The sequence below is a fragment of the Indicator indicator genome, chromosome 4, assembly GCF_027791375.1.
Source record: "Indicator indicator isolate 239-I01 chromosome 4, UM_Iind_1.1, whole genome shotgun sequence".
NCBI classification, from domain to species: domain Eukaryota; kingdom Metazoa; phylum Chordata; class Aves; order Piciformes; family Indicatoridae; genus Indicator; species Indicator indicator.
Window position 1 is genome coordinate 40782744 of NC_072013.1, and position 22500 is coordinate 40805243.

The window sequence follows — 22500 nt, forward strand, 5'->3', positions numbered from 1 at the left end:
GAAGTAAGACTGACATGACAGTGCTTTGGCCTCACTCCGTTTTAGGTCACTGACCCCACCATACCCAACCTAACAGTAGTTAATTTAGTGTTATCTAGAACTAATACTGAAAACTATACGCATATCCCTGTCTACATTCAATCATTAAACTACAATAATGCTGGTAAAATGGCAGGCTTAAATCTTACACTAGAAACACCTCTGACAAATATACACAAGCAAAGTATAGAGAACAAAACAGATCAAGAAAAAATTCTCTCTATGAAACATCTGGTAAAACACATTATATTTACATATACACATTGTCAACATAGTCGCATTCATTTGCATAATTATATATTAATAACAGAAAAACTTCACTTCTGCAAAGTACAGTACATCCTTCTTGAAAATAGGGTAAGGAGGGGTTAAAACAATCTCGTGTTTAGCGGGGGAGGGGGGGCGGGGGGGGCTCTCAACCCACTTTCTGTGGATTGGCAGCCCGGACTCCTTGCTCGTATGTGATCCGTTGTGTAATTAAATACTGTGCGGCCTGGGTTGCAGCTGGTGTTCCAGTAATGGTTACCTTGCGATTTCTTGTGCCAGGTACGAATTCTCCCTTTTTAGAGATCTGTATCCTTGCACCAGTCAACTCCTGGTATTCAACTAGTGTTTTCCCTCCTTTTCCGAGTATTGCACCAACTAAGTTTTCTGGCACGGCTATTTCAACTACATCTTTTGATCCATCTGTGGACTTCTCTGTTCCTAGGATGGCACTGGCAGCTAGGGGAGAAGCAGCTCCAAAATATCCATTGGTTGCAGCAGTAGCAGCAGCCAGGCTACCTAATGCAAATGTCCCCGCCGTACCACCAGCAGTGCTGCCACTGGCTGAGGCTTCACTCGCATAGGTGGCCAACAAATTGGCTGCTGCTGCTGCTGGATTGGCACTGGCAGCTGCTGCAGCCAAAGCCCCTGTAGCTGCTGCCTGACTTAGGCCTAAACCTAGTGTATTGAGATTATATCCATAGCTGGCTAATGTATTAAGTGCAGAGGTGATGGCCACCAGGTCATTGCCTGTAAAGCCAGATAAAACTGCTGGAAAGGCTGCCACTCCAGCAAGGTTAGCATGTCCTAATAGCCCTGCAGCAGCTGCAGCAGTTGGTAACACTTCAGCAGTGTTTGCATAAGGAGATCCGGTTGGATTGGAATTGGCCACTGGACCTGTGACATTGGCATAACTGATATTGAGACAGCTGCCACTCTGTGGATCCTCTTGTATCTTCTGGATGATAAGTTCAACAGCTTTTCGGTTTTGTTCAGGTTCTCCACTCACAGTGACAACCCTCTCTTGCAAGTTGATCCCATCAGGTTTCTGGGAAAGCTGCACCCAAGCCCCTGACTGTTCCATTATAGCCTTCACTGTAGCACCTCCCTTCCCTATTATCAGACCTGCTGTGCTGTTGGGAACTATAATCTTTACCTGTAATTAAAAAAAATATATATAAATAATACTTCTGCTTTGTGCATAAACACTACAATATTTTGCTTCCCTATAAAAGGAAGGAAAAGAGTGAAGCAAGTTAGTTACCATGTTTTTAAAAGAAAAGGTTAAAAAAAAATATTAAAAATAAATACAGCTCATCACGTTTTGGTTTTTTTTTTAATGCTCTGCATCTGTTTCAAAGGCACAACACAACGAGTTAAAGAATAAAATAACTAATAAAATCATATTCAGCATTCTCCCATGGATTATACTGCTTTCAACACAGTAAACTCTAGACCAAAAGATTAAGCAAAGGCAGGTATTATGCTTGCATGGAAAGATTTGTCTTAGACAAGTGAGTGCTTTCCAGGCTACTGCAGCAAAGCAACATAGACAGAATGTGTCTGAAATTCTTTACCTTCCCTTAAAATATCTACAGGAAAAATGTTGTTTTTTGTTTTTGTTTTTGTTTTTTTTTTAAACCACTGGGCTAAAGCAGATATGGCATAGCATGGACAGATGAAATCATTGCTCTTGAACAGGACATGATCTTGATTGTTCAACCTGTCACGGGCATCAGTATAGAGAAGTTCATTAAGTGCTACAGTGTGTTATTAGCCAGCCTATGGAAATGAAGTGCAGCAGGAGAGAGCAGCTAAATGCTGAAGATTGTGAAAGAATAAAATACAGTGTTTTTTGCATCTTAAAATGTTTATCTCAGTATCTTCAAATAAGGGGTATTTTCCTACCAAGCCCATCTTTCCTCCCCTTTAAACGAGTTTCAAGCTGATACAGTATCATTAACATCAACAAATGTATTCCTTATTGACTTATTGCTATGAGTGAAGAATGACTCCCAAGATAAAACCTCAGTATTTATACCTATTTTTCATAGTTTATGTTTCCAATACACAATTTACAGATGTGTCTCAAAGATTTAATGTGCTCTTTAATGATATTGAACTAATATGATGTTTTATCCTACCTAAAAAAAAAAAATCACCCCATTCTTAGTAGCCTACTGATATCCATTCATTCAGATTTTGTGCATCAAACAGGCAGGGGGAGCACTTTTGTCTATCCTTGCACCACAATGCCATCTAAAATCTCAGCAACAAGTCAATACAAAACACAATTAAAGTTTTATTAGCCACATTTTCATTTTACTGCTTCATTATGAAGTCAAGCTTATTATAATGTCAAGCTAATCATGAATATAAATGGATGCCTTATAAATAAGCTTTTTCTAGTCTTACCCATTTTAGACATTTTCAGTTAGGATAGCATCAAAATAAATTCTTTGACAAGCCAGCATACATTTGAGAAAATCCTTTTTTCTTTTTTTTTTTTTTTTTTCACTTCCACAACATGGACATTAAAAGTGGTACCACACTTGTGTCATTCAAAACACCATTTTGCATTGTGCACTGAATTGTTTTACAGCAAACACAGAACTTTCAGTTTCTTTAGAATATCATTGCCACTCATGGACACGAAAACAAAAGATCTTCTATGGAATAAATGAGTAATTGTTAACTGCTGTCTTATTTTGAAGGTAACATAAAACTACAGGGTGGGGAAAAAAAACAAACCCCAAACAAACAAACAACAAAGTTTTACCACAAATGTAGTTGAAAGTATTTGATGATTTTGAGGCACCCTTTTTTTGTTGTTTGTTTGGTTCTATCAGAAAAAAGAAGAAAAGCACTCTTTTAAGTGTTGGTATTTGGAACTAGGTACCAAATGGGCTAACTACAAGGAATGTTCAGATTTTTGTTAAATATAAATATGCAAGGGTTTTGTTTGCTTAGTCAGTTTCTTGTTTGCTTGTTTGGGTTTTTCTTTTTTTTTTTTTTTCTGTAAATTATCAGGCCAAAAATGCAAAGTGTTATTAAAAAAAAACCAAAGTCACCCAGGAAGACTCAATAAAACTGCAAATCTTTTATTGCCTGTCCCAGCTTTCATGTCACATACTGTAGAAAACAACTACCTGACTCCACTGATTTAAAACCTGCTACCAGCTTCTTTGGGATATTTTGATGACTGTGATTTGCCAGACCCTGTCTGGTTTCATAACCAACGTGCACAATTCTGATCAAGTTAGGCAGAGAAGTGTAAGAGAATAACCTAAGAAGGTACAAAAGGCACTCCCATGTGATTGCAGAACTGAGTAGAATATTTCTTTTTAAGGCAGCACATAACATAGCTACACATGCAACCTCTGAAAATCCAGGTTACTGTAATGGGGCTAGAATTCATTTAAAGGTTTGGCATAGTAAAATAAAAGAATGGTTTCATTCATTCACAAAATCAAGAAGGAAATGCTCTGTATGCAAGGAGAAAGATTTTCTGAGTTAGAAACTACTCTTTTCTCACTTTGCATCACAAAAGTTCATTTGGTTCCCTGTTAACAGCTCTGGTTGTTTAACAAAACCTTCTTCTAGTCCCAGGAAAGAGAAAAAATTATCTCCTCCTCCACACCCACCCGAATTCCCACCTTGTCCAGAAATGGTTTTGGTACTCAGCCATAAGAAGAACAAATTATGCTGCAGGTCAGAAAAGGAATCTTGGATTTGCTGTGCTAATATGTTCTATGTTTGTCTGCTTCTGGGGTAAACAAAAATACCCTTTCCTACAAAACTTTTTTTTTTTCTTTGTAGAAACATTAGATTGTGCATTTAATGGACAATTTTGAACACAACCCCTGCCAGTGGAGGGGGCTGGCATGTAAGATATATATTTAAAAATACAGATGTATGAAGACATTAGACAATATGCACAGTCTGTTTCATACCAAGGTGCCACAGCAATTATCACATTCCAATCAACATTCACTCTTAACAGAACAGAAATACATTTCAGTGCTTTTTGTTTGAAACCTAAGTAGAAGTCCTGCTCTTCCTGGAAGGAATGGCAACATTTGCAGTATTTTGGGACATCCAATTGTAGCAGCCTTTTATTTGTGACAACTGATGGAAAATGTTATTTAAATATTGAGATAATGAATTAAAAAAAAAAAACCAAACATCTCTAGGGTTTTTTTGTTGGTTTGTTTGTTTATTTAGGTTATATTAATCTTGCTACCATTTTGTTAACTCTTCTTCATTCACCTGATTGGAATATCCACTCTTTAGGGCAATGCAATATCTAACATATCAGGCCACAGCCCTTTAGGTGCCAATAGGAACATTGCAGACCTACACTGCAAATAAACATTGCAAATATAAAAAATGTATTTATTTTCTGTTGATGCCTAAAATCCTTAAGCTCATCAATTGAAATGATATAAAATGGTATGACAAAACCCCTTGATCTCAACCCCAGTTGCACAAAAAAAAAAAAAAAAAGCAAAGAGTAATTATTTTTTTTTTTACCTGTACCACCACCATTTTTTTTAAAGTACTGAAATCCCTGCCTCTCAGGGAAACTGTACAGTGCTTTCACTTCCCTCTTACAGATAAGTTCAGAAAGTGCTTTGGATGCTGACTTGAAAAACCTAACTGCTACTCAAAATAAGTGCCCTGAGCTATCCAATAAAGATACCTTTGGCTATGCAGGAAGGTTGGGTTTCCAGGTCTGTGTATATGCTCCTGGATATATTGAAATTCATGCTGCAGAGAGGGAGCATCTAAAGCAATTATGAACAAAAGCTTAAAATACATATGCAATATATATTTTTTTTTATCAAATGCTATACTAAGAAAGAAAAAGTTGGAAGGAACTCAACCTTTCTTCAATGCCAAATAGATTTTATCAAAAAATAAGGATTGCAATCCTGACATTTGCTTACTCACAAAGTAAAGTAATTATTTCCACAGGCATCACTCTCATCCTATTTGCATTAGCAGAAGCAAGTTCAAAATCAGGCTCAGTGAGTACAATACTTCTCCCCTGAAAAGGAATCAAACTGAAACAAAAATAAAAGAAAGCAAGCAATTCCACTGTCTCTGTTTTCCCTAACACATTATTATGTCTTTAAAAGCCTTGCCCAAAGTGCAGCAGTCCAAGAAACTGAAGGGCTCAGACCACAGAGAAGTTTGTTGCCCTTGGTTGCCAATGAAGTTGGCAGAGATTTGATGAAACTCTGTGCTTCAGAGGAGGATGCTCAGCACTTGAAGGTTCTCAACCACTGTGTCCAGAGCACACAATTCACATCACTTTAACCTGGCATTAGTGGCTCATATTCACCCTTGCATGCTGTAAAACACTAGACTCCTCAACTCTGTATCAAGTAATTCCTTAACCCTTTTGACAGCTCACCTGCATGACCACCACAGCCTACCTCATCAGCACTGTCTAAAATGTCTTCTGATTTACTGAAGTCCTGGTTCTGTTCTGGGAGCTGAACAGCATCTACTGTGGAGCGCCAGATGTTCAGTGATTATGCTGTGCCACTTCTCATCCCCTCCCTTACTCTGCAAGGAGATTATCTGCTCTGAGCAGCTACCAGCATCTCTCAACACATGCAAAATATCTTCATGGGAGGCAGAATGATGACCAAATCTGCACTGCTACCCCCATTAACACCTCACATCCTGCCTCCACAACCAACCAACCAACCAACCAACCCTTCTTGTGTAAACACCTCTGGTTACCTACAGCAAGGTTTTCAATCCTTTCCTTTTTCTATTCCCTATTTCCTTTCCCTTCCCTCTGATGAAATATACTCTGGTTGCATTCTCCATTCTCACAGCCTTTGGAGGTCAGGGGATAACAATCAGAAACCAGTCCCTTATGTGCCATCCAGCTAATACAATTTACTTGGCAAAAGCAGTGTGAGGATGAAATGCAGGCAGACTGGCTAGATAGCAAGAACTCGCACTTGATATGGCTGTTATGACAATTAGAGTAATTGCATGTAAGGAGGCCAAAAACAAATAAAAGGGGCTTTGAGTTTAATGTTTCACATGGCAGTGAGACATACTCCTGCACTACTTTACCCCCAAACCATCTTACTGATTGTACAAAATAGCATTAAAACCTGGAAAAACAAAAACAACCCCCAAAATTTGACAGTAAAGGCATTTGATTGCACCATCCTCTGGTTAATCCACCACACAGAATTATTTCTGAAGAGATTGCACAGAGAGCAATGATCCAAGGGGATTTTTCACCTGTTATTCAGCCTCCTTTTTCCTCTTTTATTTTCACAAGTTTCATTATAATTCACGCTATGACTCTTCCATAATAGTTCTTTTTTCCTTCTATTAAATTTTTCAACTACTCACGTAATGTCATTTTCTCTTCACAGTGAAACACCTTTACAAAAAGGTTTCATCTAATTAACAAATCTGTCCTAATCTGGCACAATTCTACATTTTGATCTCTCAAAGCAAATCACTGTATTTAAATCACTATTTTCCATTTTATCTCTTTTTCTGTCTTCATTGCTCATCAATTACTTCAAACTCTTCAATACTTCATCAGGGTTTTGGATTCTCTACCTATGAAAGTTTCATTCTATTTAGGTGCTCTTTTGACTACAGGCTTGGAGTTGATGAGAGGCTATTCTAAAAGCACAAGTTCTAGTAGAAAGCACTCAAAACAGAAGCAGAATCATTTATTCTTTCTTTGTGGGGCAGGCTAAACACACTGCTACAGCAGGCTTCTATTGATGAGAGTAATTCACAGAATCACAGAATCAGCCAGGTTGGAAGAGACTTCCAAGGTCATCAAGTCCAACCTATCACCCAACTCTAACTAATCAACCAGACCATGGCACTAAGTGCCTTACTCAATCTTTTCTTAAACACCTCCAGGGATGCCGACCCCACCACCTCCCTGGGCAGCCCATTCCAATGGCCAATTTCTCTTTCTGGGAAGAGCTTCTTTCTAAGATCAAGCCTAAACTTCCCCCTGTACAGCTTGAGACTGTGTCCTCTTGTTCTGGTGCTGGTTGCCTGGGATAAGAGCCCAACCCCCACCTGAGAACAGCCTCCCTTCAGGTAGTTGTAGACAGCAATGAGGTCTCCCCTGAGCCTCCTCTTCTCCAGGCTGAACACCCCCAGCTCCCTCAGCCTCTCCTCACAGGGCTGTACTCCAGACCTCTCACCAGCTTTGTTGCCCTTCTCTGGACACCTTCCAGCATCTCAACATCTTTCTTGAATGGAGGGGCCCAGAACTGGACACAGGACTCCAAGTGTGGCATGGTGAAAATCTGAGAGAACAGTCAGGATGAGGACCAACAGAAGATGTGACAGAAGTCTACTGGGATCAAGCAGAAAAACAACTAAAGCACATCACAGGCAAGAAGATGCCTGCATGCACTTAGAATTTACAGCCATGCTCCATCACCTCAGGCAACTCCCCAAAAAGTCCCTGGCTACATACCCAATGCCAACTGCAAGTTCAAGGCAGGACATGCTACCAAATAGTCATGAGTCATCCTCTGTGTGCAGCAGACATAAATACCAGGCTGGTCTGCACAGGTGTTTGCTCTTGTCAGACTCAGTCTCAGACACCAGCTTCACACAGCAGATCTCTACTGACTGCCCAGAATGTATCCCTCAAGGAAGTTAGCAGAATTTCAGCAGCTCTGGGTTGGGTTCCATATGTAGATAGGGTGAAAAATGAACTTCCTTTTTCAGATTTGTCATGCACTGACTAAATTCCTGTTTGTTTTGGCCAAGAGTGCATGTTTTCTTTACAGGGAGAAAGTACTTAGAAAGAATAGAGACATTTTTAATGGTCTGTTGGACAAAAAAATAAGCAATAATAAAATAAATGATTAAAAAATAAAAAATAATGGCCTGTTTGATAAAAAGTAAGTCTCTTTGATAAGAAAATAAGTGGAAAAAAAAAGCAGAGAACCATTTTAAAAAGCACTGTCTTGTAAATTTAGCTAGATCATAATGTAAAGAAACCTAGACCATAAGTTAAGTTCTCACCTTCCATTATTATGTTTTAAATCTGTAGAGTCCATTAAAATTTAGGAAGAAATTCTTCCCCATGAGGGTGGTGAGACACTGGAACAGGTTGCCCAGGGAGGTGGTGGAAGCCTCATCCCTGGAGGTCTTTAAGGCCAGGCTGGATGTGGCTCTGAGCAACCTGCTGTGGTGTGAGGTGTCCCTGCCCATGGCAGGGGGGTTGGAACTGGCTGATCCTTGAGGTCCCTTCCAACCCTAACAATTCTGTGATTCTATAAAATCCAAATTCTCTTCTATAAAAAGGTATCTAGAACTGAAATATTCTGTGAAGAAAGAAAACTGAGTTAGAGGAAGAGACAACCTACTACTTTGCTCCCCAATATAATGCTCATCTTTCTTTTCCTGGTCACGTTTGTGTGCCTGAGATTTTCTTCTCATCACAAGCAGTACGCATAATTGTAGCACTTCCTTCATATATTTCACCTGCAATTATTTCCAGATAAATGTCATTTTGCTATGTCTCTATGATGCTTCTCTGTGGTATTTCTGCCCTCATCACTGCTGTTTCTTTCAAGTCAATTCGAAGTTAAATCAATCCATTGGAATAACATAAAAAACAATTGAAAGTTAGAGGTCTTTCTCAAGTTAAAAATCATACTAGGCTATTACAAATCCATCTTCATCTCTGGAGATATTCAATGTGAGGTTCAACAGAGCTCTGGGTAACCTGATCCAGTTGAGGATGCCCCTGCTGACTGCAGAGGGGGTTTGGACTAGATGACCTTTAGAGGTCCTTTCCAACCCAGACCATTCTGTGACTCTATGAAATATGATAAACTGACATTGCAAACAGACATTCTAAAGCATTGATTTGCATCTGCCAGTATAATGCAGCAGCAGTTTCAGCCAGTTCCCACTCTTGTGTTTATCACAAGTGTTTATTTTGTTCCAGTTCTCAGGCATCCCCTTAGCTGAAGCCACCTTTCTCAAGGACATTGTTTCATTTTAGTCCTAAAACCCAATCATGCAATAGACACCTAATTTCAGGGAATAATTGCTATTTGCAAACACATGCCTTAAAACTTTGGAACCAAGGATGGAGATAGATTTACTAGAGGAAAGAACATGTAAGGGACTTTGCATAGCTTGCTGCTTTGACTTAAATCTAGACCATTTTTCAACTCGTATTTTATATTAAACCTTGGCTCTCTGGGAGACTAAAAAAAGTACCTCCCACTTCTTTTAGTTCCTACCTAATTATTTTTCTGCCCACTTTTAAGTGTGGACCACAAGAATTCTCTTTTCCCCCCTTGCTTTTAACTAAAGGTGTAATTTGTAATGCAAACTTCTCAGAGCAAGGAATTAGCAAATCACATTTAAATATACACACACACACACACAAAAATATCTCTATTCCCTGCTTTCGTTGCCATTCTGCCACTACTGCATGTGTAGGCACTAACTCTTAAGCAGAATAGATTTTTCCTCTCAGAAACAGGTAAGTTGTGTATGGAGAGAGAAAAAAATTGTTTTTGTTACAGAGATTATCTACTTCTGAACAAAGTATTAAAAATTTACACACACACACACACACACAAAAGTCTCTAAGTAGTTTCATGAGTATCCTTCATGAAGACATGATTCAAAAGAGAGAAGGGAGTGCAACATCTTCTTTATGAGGAGAAACTGAGGGAGTTGGGGCTCTTTAGCTTGGAGAGGAGGTGATTAAGTAGTCAGTGCATGGTTCTTTGAACAAGAAAAGGGAGGGGGCTGGCATGTAAGATATATGTTTATGAATATGTAAAGGGTGAGTGCCAAGAGGATGGAGCCAGGCTCTGCTTGGTGAATGCCAATGACAGGATAAGGTGCAATGGGCGGAAGTTGAGGCAGAGGAAGTTCCATGGGAACAGGAGGAACTTTTTTTTTTTTTCACTGTGAGGGTGGCAGAACACTGGAACAGGCTGCCCAGGGGGGTTGTGGAGTCTCCCTCTCTGAAGATATTCAAAACCTGCCTGGATGAGTTCCTGTGTGATCTGCTCGAGGTGATCCTGCTCTGGCAGGAGGTTGGACTGGATGAGCTTTCAAGGTCCCTTCCAGCCCCTCACACTCCGTGATTCTGTATGAAAAGTGTGGGAGTGGAATCAACCAAATTTTCCATGAATTCTCTATGATACATAGTTTTAATAAGATAAAGAAGAAACTTAACTTTTCTCTTTTTTGTTTTTTTTTTGCCTTTTGTGTATAGCATAAAAGAAGCATTCCATACTTTATGCATGAACGTTTCATGACCTTCAAATTACACTTGCAGAGCAGTGCAATGTATTTTGGGTAGATTCATTTATACTTTGGAGTATTGGGTCGTTGGGGTTTTTTATAATTAATAAAAGAAAGAATGAGCTGGTTACATAGTGAATTACACAAGAGAAAAAAAAATCATAGATTTCCACCCATTTGCAGTGTGTGCAGCATAGACAAAAATATTAGACATCTGTATTGACTGCATTGTTGGTCAAATGAAATATCTTTTATAAGGAGAGAGAAAGGAGGAATGCTAACTGCTTTGGCCAGTAAAGTCTGAATGACACTCTCAGTAACAGTAGAATATTAATCCCATTCTCTAGTTAAATTCACACTAGTTCTCCCTCCCTCTGTCTAAAATCTCTCTTTTTTCTTTTTCTCATCTAATTGGTTGCTTGGTGTTCTGTGAATACCTGCCAACATTCTACAGGAGTCAAGGATGAGCTTCATAATACCCTGACTGTAGTACTATTGAGTAGAGGGATGTGAGATGCTTCTGACTGAAGGACACCATATGGTTATGATGTATTGTCTTCATGCAGCCCCAGAAGGCAAATCACATCCTGGGCTGCATCAAGAGGAGTGTGGCCAGTCAAGAGAGGGGATTCTTCCCCTTGTGAGACCCCACCTCAAATACCATGTCCAGTTCTGCTTTGTCCCCATCACAAGAAGGACACAGAGCTGTTGCAGTGAGCCCAAAGGAGAGCAAAGGGCTGGAACCCCTCTGCTATGAGGATAGGCTGAGGGAGCTGGGGTTGTTCAGCCTAAAGAGAAGACTCTGAGAGGACCTTATAGCTGCCTTCCAGTACCTGAAGGGATCCTACAGGAAGGCTGCAGAGGGACTGTTCATAAGGGTGTCTAGCAATAGGACAAGGGGGAAGGGTTTTAAGCTAAGGGAGAGTAGGTTTAGACTGGATCTTAGGAAGAAGTTCTTCACTACAAGGGTTGTGGGACTCTCGAATTGGATGTCCAAATTGGCTGTAGATGTCTCCTTCCTGGGGGTGTTCCAGGCCAGGCTGGATGAGGCCTTTAGCAGCTGAGTCTAGTTGAGAGGTGTCCCTGCCCATGGTGGAGAGGTTGAAGTAGACGCCCCTTCCAACCTAAGCCATTCTATGACTCTGATTACTGCTGAAAAGTCACTTCTCAACACAAAACAACCTCCCACAAAACATAGGTAATGTACATTATTTTAATAAGACTCAAGACAACTCCCATTGTTTGGAGTTAGAATCTAACGTACAAATTCAGCACACCCATTCCAGATTCCAAAGTGAATTGATTTTCTTGAACTAAAGTTGGGGCAAAGCTGATGTATCCCTATTTTTCTGCTTAACCAGTAACCAAAACTATAGATCTTACTCTGGCTCCTCGTGGCTGCTAACTCGTTGTTCAAAGAAGCATTGCACTGATTGCTGTCCTGAAAAGTCTTCAGACAAAAGATAAGTACATCAGTGACTAGGATACTTCTGTACTTCTCAAGAGAATCCTTCAAAGACTCCATCCATTAGCTTTCCCTGCACTCCCCAGGAGCAGATTGGCCTGAATGACACATTGTATTTTAGCTAAAAATCTTATACTTAATGAAAGCAATTATTAGGGAAATTCCATGGCTGAAACATAAAGGAGATGAGAAGAGATTAATAGCAAATCTTGGACAGTCTGTGATCACAGACACTTAGCAACACAATCTCCACTGACTCAAAGGAGACTGAGAGTTCCAATTTCTTTTTGTATTGGCTGTGGACCTGCAAATCCAAGAGAAGCCTAAGAGACATCCAAGAGGATGTCTTTGACTACAGTAGGCATTTTCTAGGTTCATATACAAAGTTAAAATCACAGAGCCTCACAACTACTCAACAGTGCCCAGTTTTCTGTATAAACTTTGATAAACGTGGCTAAAATAGACAATGATGTGCTTCTCAAACAAATCATTGCAGACAGTTCTATGGTGCTGTTATGTCACAGGTAAATTCGGATGGAAGGACAGACAACAGAATATGCAAAAGGATTTGCTCTTGCTGTGTCAATTATACTTTTCATTGAAGCTGACCTGAACTTGAATACATGGAAAAGCTTAAAAGGGGATACTAGAAATGCACTGAGATAATTCATCATCTGAAATTGCTGGCCAGATTAGAGAGTTATTTTGACAGCATATAAACTTAATCCAAATGAATTCAGAATTTAAATCCAAATTTAAAATCAAAATCACCTTTCAGCATTCCAGGTAGGAATGCTCAGAATCAGTCTCTGAAAACTACATTATAAATGAATCTATCTATCTACAGAACTGATAGGAGAAAAGAATGATGGCACTCCTGATTTGTTTTCAAATTATCTCATCTTTGCCACAGTTGATTTCTGCAAGATGTGTGTGACATTTATTAAGCATTCATGTGGTAATTCAGAGTAAAACTTCAGTTCTCAATGCTGTATCACCTGCAGGAGGCCTCTCTTTACAGAGCTGTGGAAATAAGGTGATCCAGCAGAACCATTTCAGTTGTATGGTATGGAAAGGAGGATTTGTAAAGACCATTACAAAAATCACTTTCATTCTTGCTCAAGGCTCTTTGAGATCTCTTTGTGGGAGGCCAAAAGAGAAAGAGTTTGATGATAGGAAATAGGAACAGGAAATTTATGGTTATTTGTCTCCACAGGTTTCTACTTTCCAGAGGAAGAGGGTAAAGTTCTTAAAACAGTTGTTTTATTTCTCTTTCTTAAAAGACAACATGAATTTTCATATTTTAATGTCTCTATACCCACAAATATCCTCCAATTTTGCTAAGCACAGCTATTAGATTCTGATAGCTTGAAAACTGAAGGTGGGAATCAAAAATACAATAGAGATTGCAAGAAGGATGGAAAGAAAGTGCAACTAGCTTTCACCTAGAATCTGAAACACCTTGTTATACTGAACTGAGAGACAAGGCAGAATCCAAGAATATAAAAGATAGTAAAGAAACAATGCCAAAAAAACCCACAAAACATCAGAACAGCACATAAATAACCATAAACCCAGCAAATTTCTATTTCAAAAGTATTGCAACACAAACCACCCTTCAACATGAACTAATGGTTGCTGCCTAAAAGGGTTTTAGTAATGTTCTGTGGTAGAAATGGTGATAAATTCTGCTAAAGACACTTTGGTTTTGACTGATGGCTGACAGTAAACATTGAGATTTTAATCACTCCAGCTCATCATACCACACTGAAGAATTCCATCAACTGGACTTTTAGCTGATCACAGCAAGTATTTCCTTGAGAGAGAGGACACTTTCAGGAATTTGCTAAGCAAGACTCTTTTGATATTAACTTCTTAAAGTTAATGGATCTCCATGTACTAGGAAGATAGTCTATGTGATTAAAAAAAAAGCAACAAAACAGCCTGAGGTGGGATAGATGGAGAAAAAGGAGGAGGATAATTAGTGGGAAAACAGATTAGAGGTACCAGCAACTATACTCCAGCTGCAGTATGCCACACCACCACTGCTGGATAAGCTTGTGGCAAAGGTATGGTTCAGCCAGTCAGGGTTATTCCTGATCCACCTCAATCTCATTATGTCTGTTACTAGACACCACATTAGATTTACATTTTTTTTTCTTTAGAAACAGCTGAGTTTCATACACTCCTAAAAGAGACAGAGACCTGCTGGAGAGAATCCAAGGGAGAGCCAGGAGGATGCTTAGGGGACTTGAGCATCTCCCCTGTGAAGAGAGACTGAGAGCCCTGGGGCTGTTTAGTGTGGAGAAGAGAAGACTGAGAGGGGATCTGATCAATGTCTATCAATATCTGAGGGGTGGGTGTCAAGTGGAGGGGGCCAGGCTCTTTTGGATGGTTCACAGTGATAAGCCAAGGAACAATGGGTTCAGACTTGAACAGAGAAGATTTCAGCTCAACATGAGGAGAAACTTGTTTAGAGTGAGGGTGACAGAGCCCTGGAACAGGCTGCCCAGGGGGGTTGTGGAGTCTCCTTCTCTGGAGACTTTCCAACCCCACCTGGATGCATTCCTGTGCAGACTACCCTAAGTGATGCTGCTCTAGCAGGGGGGTTGGACCTGATGATCTCTGGAGGTCCCTTCCAACCTCTGATATACTGTGATGCTGTGATACTGGCATAGAAATCGACTGTTGGTATTGTGTTTGACACCTAGATCTGCATTTTTCAATTAAGCAGCACATTTCTTTCAAAAGACCTGAACCTAAGGCAGGCAAGAAGTAACAGCAAAATAAGCTTTTCAGGACTTCTCAGGATTCTAGAATGATTATTTTCTATGAAACAAGGAATGAACCATAATTTAAAAAAAAATTACAAAATCATACTTAGACTGCTAGAAGCACCTCAATCCAAAAAGCATGCTTGATTGTTCAGCAAGCACAGTACCAAAACTATGTATTTATGGGTTACCAAAACTATGTATTTATAGGATTTAAAAAAAAAAAAAATCCTAAATTCAAGCACTCATTTAAGAAACTCCTGGTGAGGATTCTTCTTGCCAATTTTAAATTACAGCTGCATGCTCATGTCCTTTTTCTTGTTATCTCCTTAACAATCTTGTAATGAAGAATTTGTGAATCACTGATCAGGGATGTAATTACTCCTTCTATCAAAGTCCATTATATAAACTAGTCTAACATGAAAAAAAAAAAAAAGAAGAGTGGAAGGTACCTTGTCAGGTCTAGGCTCTAAGCTGTAAGGACAAAATGTTGTCCAAGGAGCAAGAAAATGTGTTATTTATTTGATTTAGTAAGCATCAGTCTTCCTTCACATACAAACATATAAAAAGTGGGTAGAGCTAAACAGTTTTTAAAGGAGGAAGATTCTAAAAAAAAAAAAAAATCAAATATCTAGCCAGACACACAATTAAATAAAACAAAGAAAAAGAAAAACAAGAAAAGGAAAGTCCTTCTTGTTCCCAACGACAGAGGATTTGATATAAAACCTTAGAGAAATGTAAATATATGAATACAAAAGCACCTGAATATATATTCTGCTGTACCTACACATTTCTCTATGTAACCCCATAATGCTTGATTAATTTTAAGGAGAAATAGTCCTGTTGCATTTGGTATCTAGCCAACAGCTCCAGCTCAGCCAGAGAGTCCAGAAGCTACTTATTCAGCAGCCTCCCTTTGTACCATTTGTTTGCAATTCAGCTGATTCTAAAAACAGTAAGAAAAGCCAAAAGCAAATGAGTGCATGTGGAAGACATGAGATTTCCACAGACACAGTGGATGGAGCCATCCCTTGTTCCCCTCGTGTCTTAGAATCTCACAGCTACCATCACATCATACATGAGTGTGCTTATACACCCCCCAGATAAAGCTTTTCACATTACAAGACCACAGAATAAAACCCTCACTCTTTGACAGAATTACTTCAAGAGATTCTCCAACCTCTCCTTGAAACCAAATTTCAGCTTTTCAAACTATTAAAGGTATTGAAATAATACATCTTTGAATTGAGAGGTATCTTTTCCATTCTCTATTTAGTGACATAGAGAGAGAGATAAGAAGAGGGCATTTTTAAGGGTCACTCGGCACACTTTGGCACATGCTCTTTACTCACAGATCACCAAACTGTAAAGCAAAATGATGCTCAGAACATCATCAACCACCATGCATAAAGTAAACATGGTGGAATGATAAATTACTTGCTCTGTTTCAAACTGTAACGAACATGGCAAACAACAACCAAGAAAGAGGATGGAAGATGAATGCACTGCATCTACAGGAACATCTTTGAGTTTTCACGGTCATAAAATAAAATAATAGCAAGTCCTCACATCTCCTTCTACCTTATTTCAATCCTGGGGTAATTATTCTTTCTCCATTCTTCTTAGCAACAGAAGGAAGGGAAGACATACGTGAATTAAAATCCTTTTAGCAGCCTCGGGTCAGTGACAAAAAGTGCATGTTCCCACCTACAGATTGTTCTGTATAGCTTCATGCAGCTTTTCATTGCAAGAATGGAGAAACCCAAGAAATCTGACTGATGTAAAATACACCTTCTCTGTCTGGGTGCACTACCTAGATTAATGGTACTAAGGGCTATGGCTCCTTTGCAACCTTGGCTTTGCAAATGCTGCTCAGCAGCAGAGGATTGATCCTTTCTGTACTGTCTGCTGCTCAACTCTTAAGTGGTTTTGTATAGCAAAAACTACTCCTCTGTCTCATAGATATCACTTGAGATTTTTTTCAAATGCAAAAGCAATTAAAGGACAGGGGAAACATTTCACTAGCCCTCTCTAGGGTGTAAAGATAGTTTTAGCAAAAAACTTTTATTAAAAAAAAAGGCAGTTTCAGTAGTAGGTGGCTATCTGCAAACTTAGTAAGTGCTACTACAGGATTCCATAGCCCTCTAACACTAATAGAACCCACTGACAAGGCAATTCAGAGTGACAGAAATCAGCAATCATTTGGATAAACAGAAATTGTGGCAGCTGCTAGCACAGACCAGTTATCAAAGTCAACTTAGCTTACCACAAACAAAGCTACAATTACAAGGCAATCAAGGGCACAGACATATCCTCCTTGTTAAACACACAGATTCTGGATTCAGATCACACTAAATTTAGCTCAGTGAGGAAAACTGTGTATATGTGTCATTAAAACACATATTTGCAAACCTTACTGCAAACTTTTCTGCACTCTGGGTTATTTCTCATACAACGGGCACCGAATCTCATTAAGGAAAACTACCTATAAACAAGCAGCAAAAAGCAGCTCTTCAGATTGAATTATTATAAAAGCTAGGCACAGGTCATACCTGAACACAGGCAACATGCACTTATTAATATTTTTTTTGGCTGGATGATCAGCTGATATAAATGTTCACAGGGAAAAAAAACTACTCCTTATGCAAACTAAGGCTGTGGGGCACAACTTTTCTATAGGGCTGTATTTACACTTACACACCAGGTGCTTTTATACCTATATTACACGTGCACCATCTAGGAAAAATATCTTTCCCAGAGTCAATTTGGAGCCAACATCCTCCTAAGCTGGATTTAAATCTTTTGGTTAAAAGAGAAGTTGAAAGAAATTTGCATCTTACTCCTGTCCTGTTCTCAACTTCTGCATACACTCTACACATAGTCTTCAAATTCCATACATTGCAGTTTATGTTGAGAGAAAAAAATACTGACAAATACAAAAGTAAAAATGAAAAAGAAACCCTAAAAAAAAAAAAGGAAGAGTTATCTCAAAATAAGATAAAGGTGAGAAAATCAATAGGTTTACTAACTAGACTTGGTATCATAATACATTTGTCCTTCTTTATTTAACAAATAACTTTGTTTAGACAGAACTCAAGAAATTAATGCTGAATTGTTCTAATCTCAGAAAGTTTACCTAAAACTGCACACAATCTGAACTACAGTTTTCATAACTAGCACTCTGCAATATTATTGCTAACAGTTTTATTCTGCTTTTTCAACAGCAAAAACCCCCAAAATGTTCTGTTTCAGATAAAATGCTTTATTCATTTTGAAATGGCAAATTATGCTTGGTGACATTAAAAAGCACTAATTTTGCTGAGCCCTCTGACATTCAAACTCAGGAGGTTATACTCTTTTCTTTCACTTTTATTGGGGTATTTTTCTCACCACCAAAATAAAATTCAGCTAGGCCTATATTAGCAGGACAATTAGCAGTATAATAAAAATTGTGCATTTCACAAGCCTTTTGATTCAGTTAACTCCTTGTCATTATCATATTATATTTAAGTACTTCTATTTTGGTTTGAATAACAAGTGCTGAATATTGAACAGGCTGTGGAATATAATTACATTTATGAGAGCTCTATTCTTGTTATGAAATAACTAAGTAGTAATATTTATAGGTAAGGCATTTTGCAGCTCCTTAACAAAAATAAACCTAGCAGAAAGGTATCTTCACCTGGAAAAAAACATTTCTATTATAACACATACAGACAATTCTTCCCACTACTAATACATGCATTAAATTCTTAAATTCATATTTCAAACCACAACTTTCACCTTGAAGTTGTAATTTCCTCTTATCATCACTTGCAATTTACTTAGAAATTGCATGCAGTAGAGAGAAGCCTTAGGGTAGGTGTACACATTCTGCACAGCCAGCTTTAACTGTAAGTGTTAATGCAAAATATAGCATTGATTACCTGATTGCTCCTGCCATAATTTAGGCAGGAATTCATATGAAACAGCTCCACAAATGCTCAAGTACAGGTGAAGCACAACCTGTCAAATGTCTTTAACAAAAATCTGTTATTTCCTTCTGCTTCCAAAACTGAATGTGGTAATACTGATTCTAGACCATATTCACTGAGTTATTTTACTAAATCTTTTAAATATGATGCATAGGTATTTTGCAAACATCTGCTTATCTTTTGACTTGATTTGTCTTTTCCTGCATCATTTAATTATAAAGGAACACAGGTCTGCAGAAGATCTGCAGGAATTGCATTTGGCTTCAGTACTCCTTACTAAAGAACATCATTAATCACAGTTTCACCTCTTTCATAACCCAATAACACTTTAAAAGAGGTTACATGGAGACTGCATTTCAATATCTCATGGGTAGGGGGCAGCTGTTAATTTACTGTCACAATTATTACAATCACTCTTAAGAGAATAAAGTGAATCAAAATATTCTTACTGCATTTATGCATTGGTTAAGTGAACAGCACCACCATAAAAAAAATTGAGAAGGGTGGAGACTATGTAGTAGGTTACCAGAAATACGAAAGAAGAATTTATATTGCAACACAACTGCCAAGCTCCAGACTTGCAGAATCTTTAGAGAAACAGAAACTTGAATCATACTTTTCAAATCCCATGCAAATCACAGGTTCCAAGTCAAGTAGAAATTTATTAATGCTGAACAATATGAGGAAAACAAAACAAAACAAAAGAGTTCAGAAAGCATCTGATCTCCAACCTTCATCTGCTGAGATCCCACCTGAGAAGCAGGAGAAAACAGAGGACCACCAGTCACTCTGTACCCTCAGACAAATAGTCTTTAAGGTTACAAAACTGCAAAACTCAAATGTAGGTCACTAGGAGGTAACAGAGCAGTGGACTCAGACCCTGGGCATGTTTAAGGATGCTTATTAGAGTCTGTGGTCATAATCCTCTCATTGATAAACTATTTGCAAAGCTGTTATTACTTTTAGAGAGCCTAATTTATTTTCAAAATTAAAAAGAAAAAACAAACAAACAAACAAAAAAACCAAAACAAAACCAAACAACCAAAAAAACCCCAAACCAGGCGAAACCCCCCACACAACCAAAAATCAAGAAAAAGGAAAAAAAGAAACAACCTAAAATTAAAAAAAAAAACAAAAAAAAACAAACAAAAAAAAAAAAACCAACAAGTGTGAAAATAACTACAGGCACAACACCACAGGCAAATACATCTATCTGTGCTTTCTCACCATCTAATGAATTCTCAAAGCATGAAAAAGGCAGATGATGCATCCAACACAAAGCCTGCAGGAATGCTCAGTATGTTGCTGCCCTATTCCTACAAACAGCTTGTGAAAGTGAGAATGTTTCGGATGGCACAAATTAAATATTAACTAACATATGCCCAAAGGAAGGTTTTCCAGGGCTAGGTCTAACTATGCCTCTTACAGCTTACCTCTGACATGCCAGAAAAGCGTGGTATTACTTTTTGTTTTACCTTATAACCAGCAATGTGGTCTTGCTTCCAAGAAGGCCAATGCCATCCTGGAGTGGATTAGAAGGGCTGTGGTTAGTAGGTCGAGAGAGGTTCTCCTCCCCCTCTACTCTGCCCTGGTGAGGCTGCATCTGGAATATTGTGCCCAGTTCTGGGCCCCTCAGTTCAAGAAGGACCTCAGGGAACTGCTTGAGAGAGTCCCGCACAGAGCCACAAAGATGACTAAGGGAGTGGAACATCTTCCTTATGAGGACAGACCGAGGGAGCTGAGGGCTCTTTAGCTTGGAAGAGAGTAAGAGATGACCTCATTTGTGTTTATAAATATGCAAAGGGTGAGTGCCAAGAGGCTGGAGCCAGGCTTTGCTGGGTGATGCCCAATGACAGCACAAGGGGCAATGGGTGCAAGTTGAGGTAGAGGAAGTTCCATGGAAACAGGAGAATTTTTTTTTTCCCTGTGAGGGTCATGGAACACTGGAAGAGGCTGCCCAGGGGGGTTGTGGAGCCTCCCTCTCTGGATATATTTAAAACCTACCTGGATGAGTTCCTGTATGATCTGATAGAGGTGATCCTGCTCTGGCAGGGGGATTGGACTGGATAATCTTTCAAGGTCCTTTCCAGTCCCTAACATTCTGTGATTCTGTAATCTCTGTTGCACAGGTTTGGCCCCACTGTGGCAGTAAACCTCCTCTGTTTCTTTCTGCATTCTCCACCACCCTTGACCATGTAAATTCTGAACTTCCTAAGAGCTGCTAATTTAGATTCCAAATAGTAGAAAACTCAGAGCTTAACCTTAGTGTGACTGATACAGTAGAGGCAATAAAGTCATCCAGATTTGCACTCTGGAAATTGCTCTGACATTCTGTTTTCCCTGGGTTGTTCAAACAGCAAAGAGCACACTGAGTGACTCCTTGATGTCTATCTTAGAATATGAGTGACTTTTTCATCCAATACTAGTTCTGAATGCAACAGTATGTTGCCAAATCTGAGTATTAAGGACTTCAAGTCAAAGATAATCCTGGCTAGACCTCAGAGTTATGTGCTGCCAACTTTAGTTTTACATGGGATGGAACTCGAATAGAGAAATATCTGGCACTTGATAACTTGCTACCTATTTTCATTGTGTTTTCCTTCAAGAAGTATGCTTTAAACAGTTGTAACAAAATTAAAAAAGACCAGGACAGGACACTGGAAGACCTTTACCATGTTTTGACAAAGAGGAGAATCTGCATTCTCCAACTTTGATGGGTTTAATGATCCTTTCTCATAAGCAGATAGGACATTTTCTTAGTACAAGGACATGGACAAATGCCAAAACCTACACACCATATCTACAAATATCCTTAAATGAAAGAACAAGATCTTCACTTACAGTGTGAGAGGGTTTGTTTGTTGGGTTTTGGTTTTGTTTTTTAACTCTTAAACAGCCTGAATAAAACATCCATGTGAGTCTGCAGCAAAATCTATCCAAAAAGCATTTCCTTTTTACATCTTCACTCCTAAATATTTTAAAGTTAATAAACCCCAAACAAATCATAAGTGTACAGGTAAGGGTAATGGTAACTTATCTCCCAAATCTCTGCATCTTCACAGAAATAGCACTAGCTTAAAACTGATGGGATCAAAAGCATGCTTCATCACTTATACTACAGTAACATTTCTGCTTGCTAAATCATCTTAGTACATTTCCAACATTCTCATTTTATTCACTTCCTTGAACAACTTTTAAAACTAAGGATTAAAAGTGGTGATAGGCAAAAGTCCTCATGAATGCACAATGGTGACCATGCAATGTCTTGTTAAAAGCTGCTTTTTTAACAGAAAATTATATATTAAAAAAATATTAGTTTGTCCTTTTTAATTTATCATTTTGTTTTCCAAACTTCACTTGAAAATGTCCTCCTGAATTTTCTTGAGGGGGAAAGAAGGAGGACAAGGAACAACAAATCTAATAAGGTGGCAGAGTTCAAAAACATCAGGAGAAATTGATTTATTTAAAACATGTGCCCATCTCAATAGAAAAGGTATAATAATGCTTCCATTACACTGAGAAATATGAAATGGGCAGCTAACTGATTCTAATTCTTTTGAAATACAAAATCAACCCAAAAGCTGTTTTCTTAGCAGAAAAAAAAAAATAAAATTAGCTTGTCCCTTTTAATTTATATATTTTTTTTAAAGCTTCACTTGAAAATTTCCTCCTGAATTTTCTCGAG

At 38.6% G+C, this 22500-nt stretch overlaps 1 protein-coding gene across 2 annotated transcripts in view; it reads right to left on the minus strand.

The window, feature by feature from the left end:
* Nucleotides 1-454: 454 nt before the first annotated feature.
* Nucleotides 455-22500, minus strand: part of NOVA1 (NOVA alternative splicing regulator 1) — a 173392-nt gene continuing 151346 nt past the window's right edge. For both annotated transcript variants that reach the window (XM_054400193.1, XM_054400192.1), the window contains one exon: nucleotides 455-1459. In XM_054400193.1, the coding sequence (XP_054256168.1) occupies nucleotides 455-1459 (1005 nt within the window). The remainder of the gene's footprint in view (nucleotides 1460-22500) is intronic.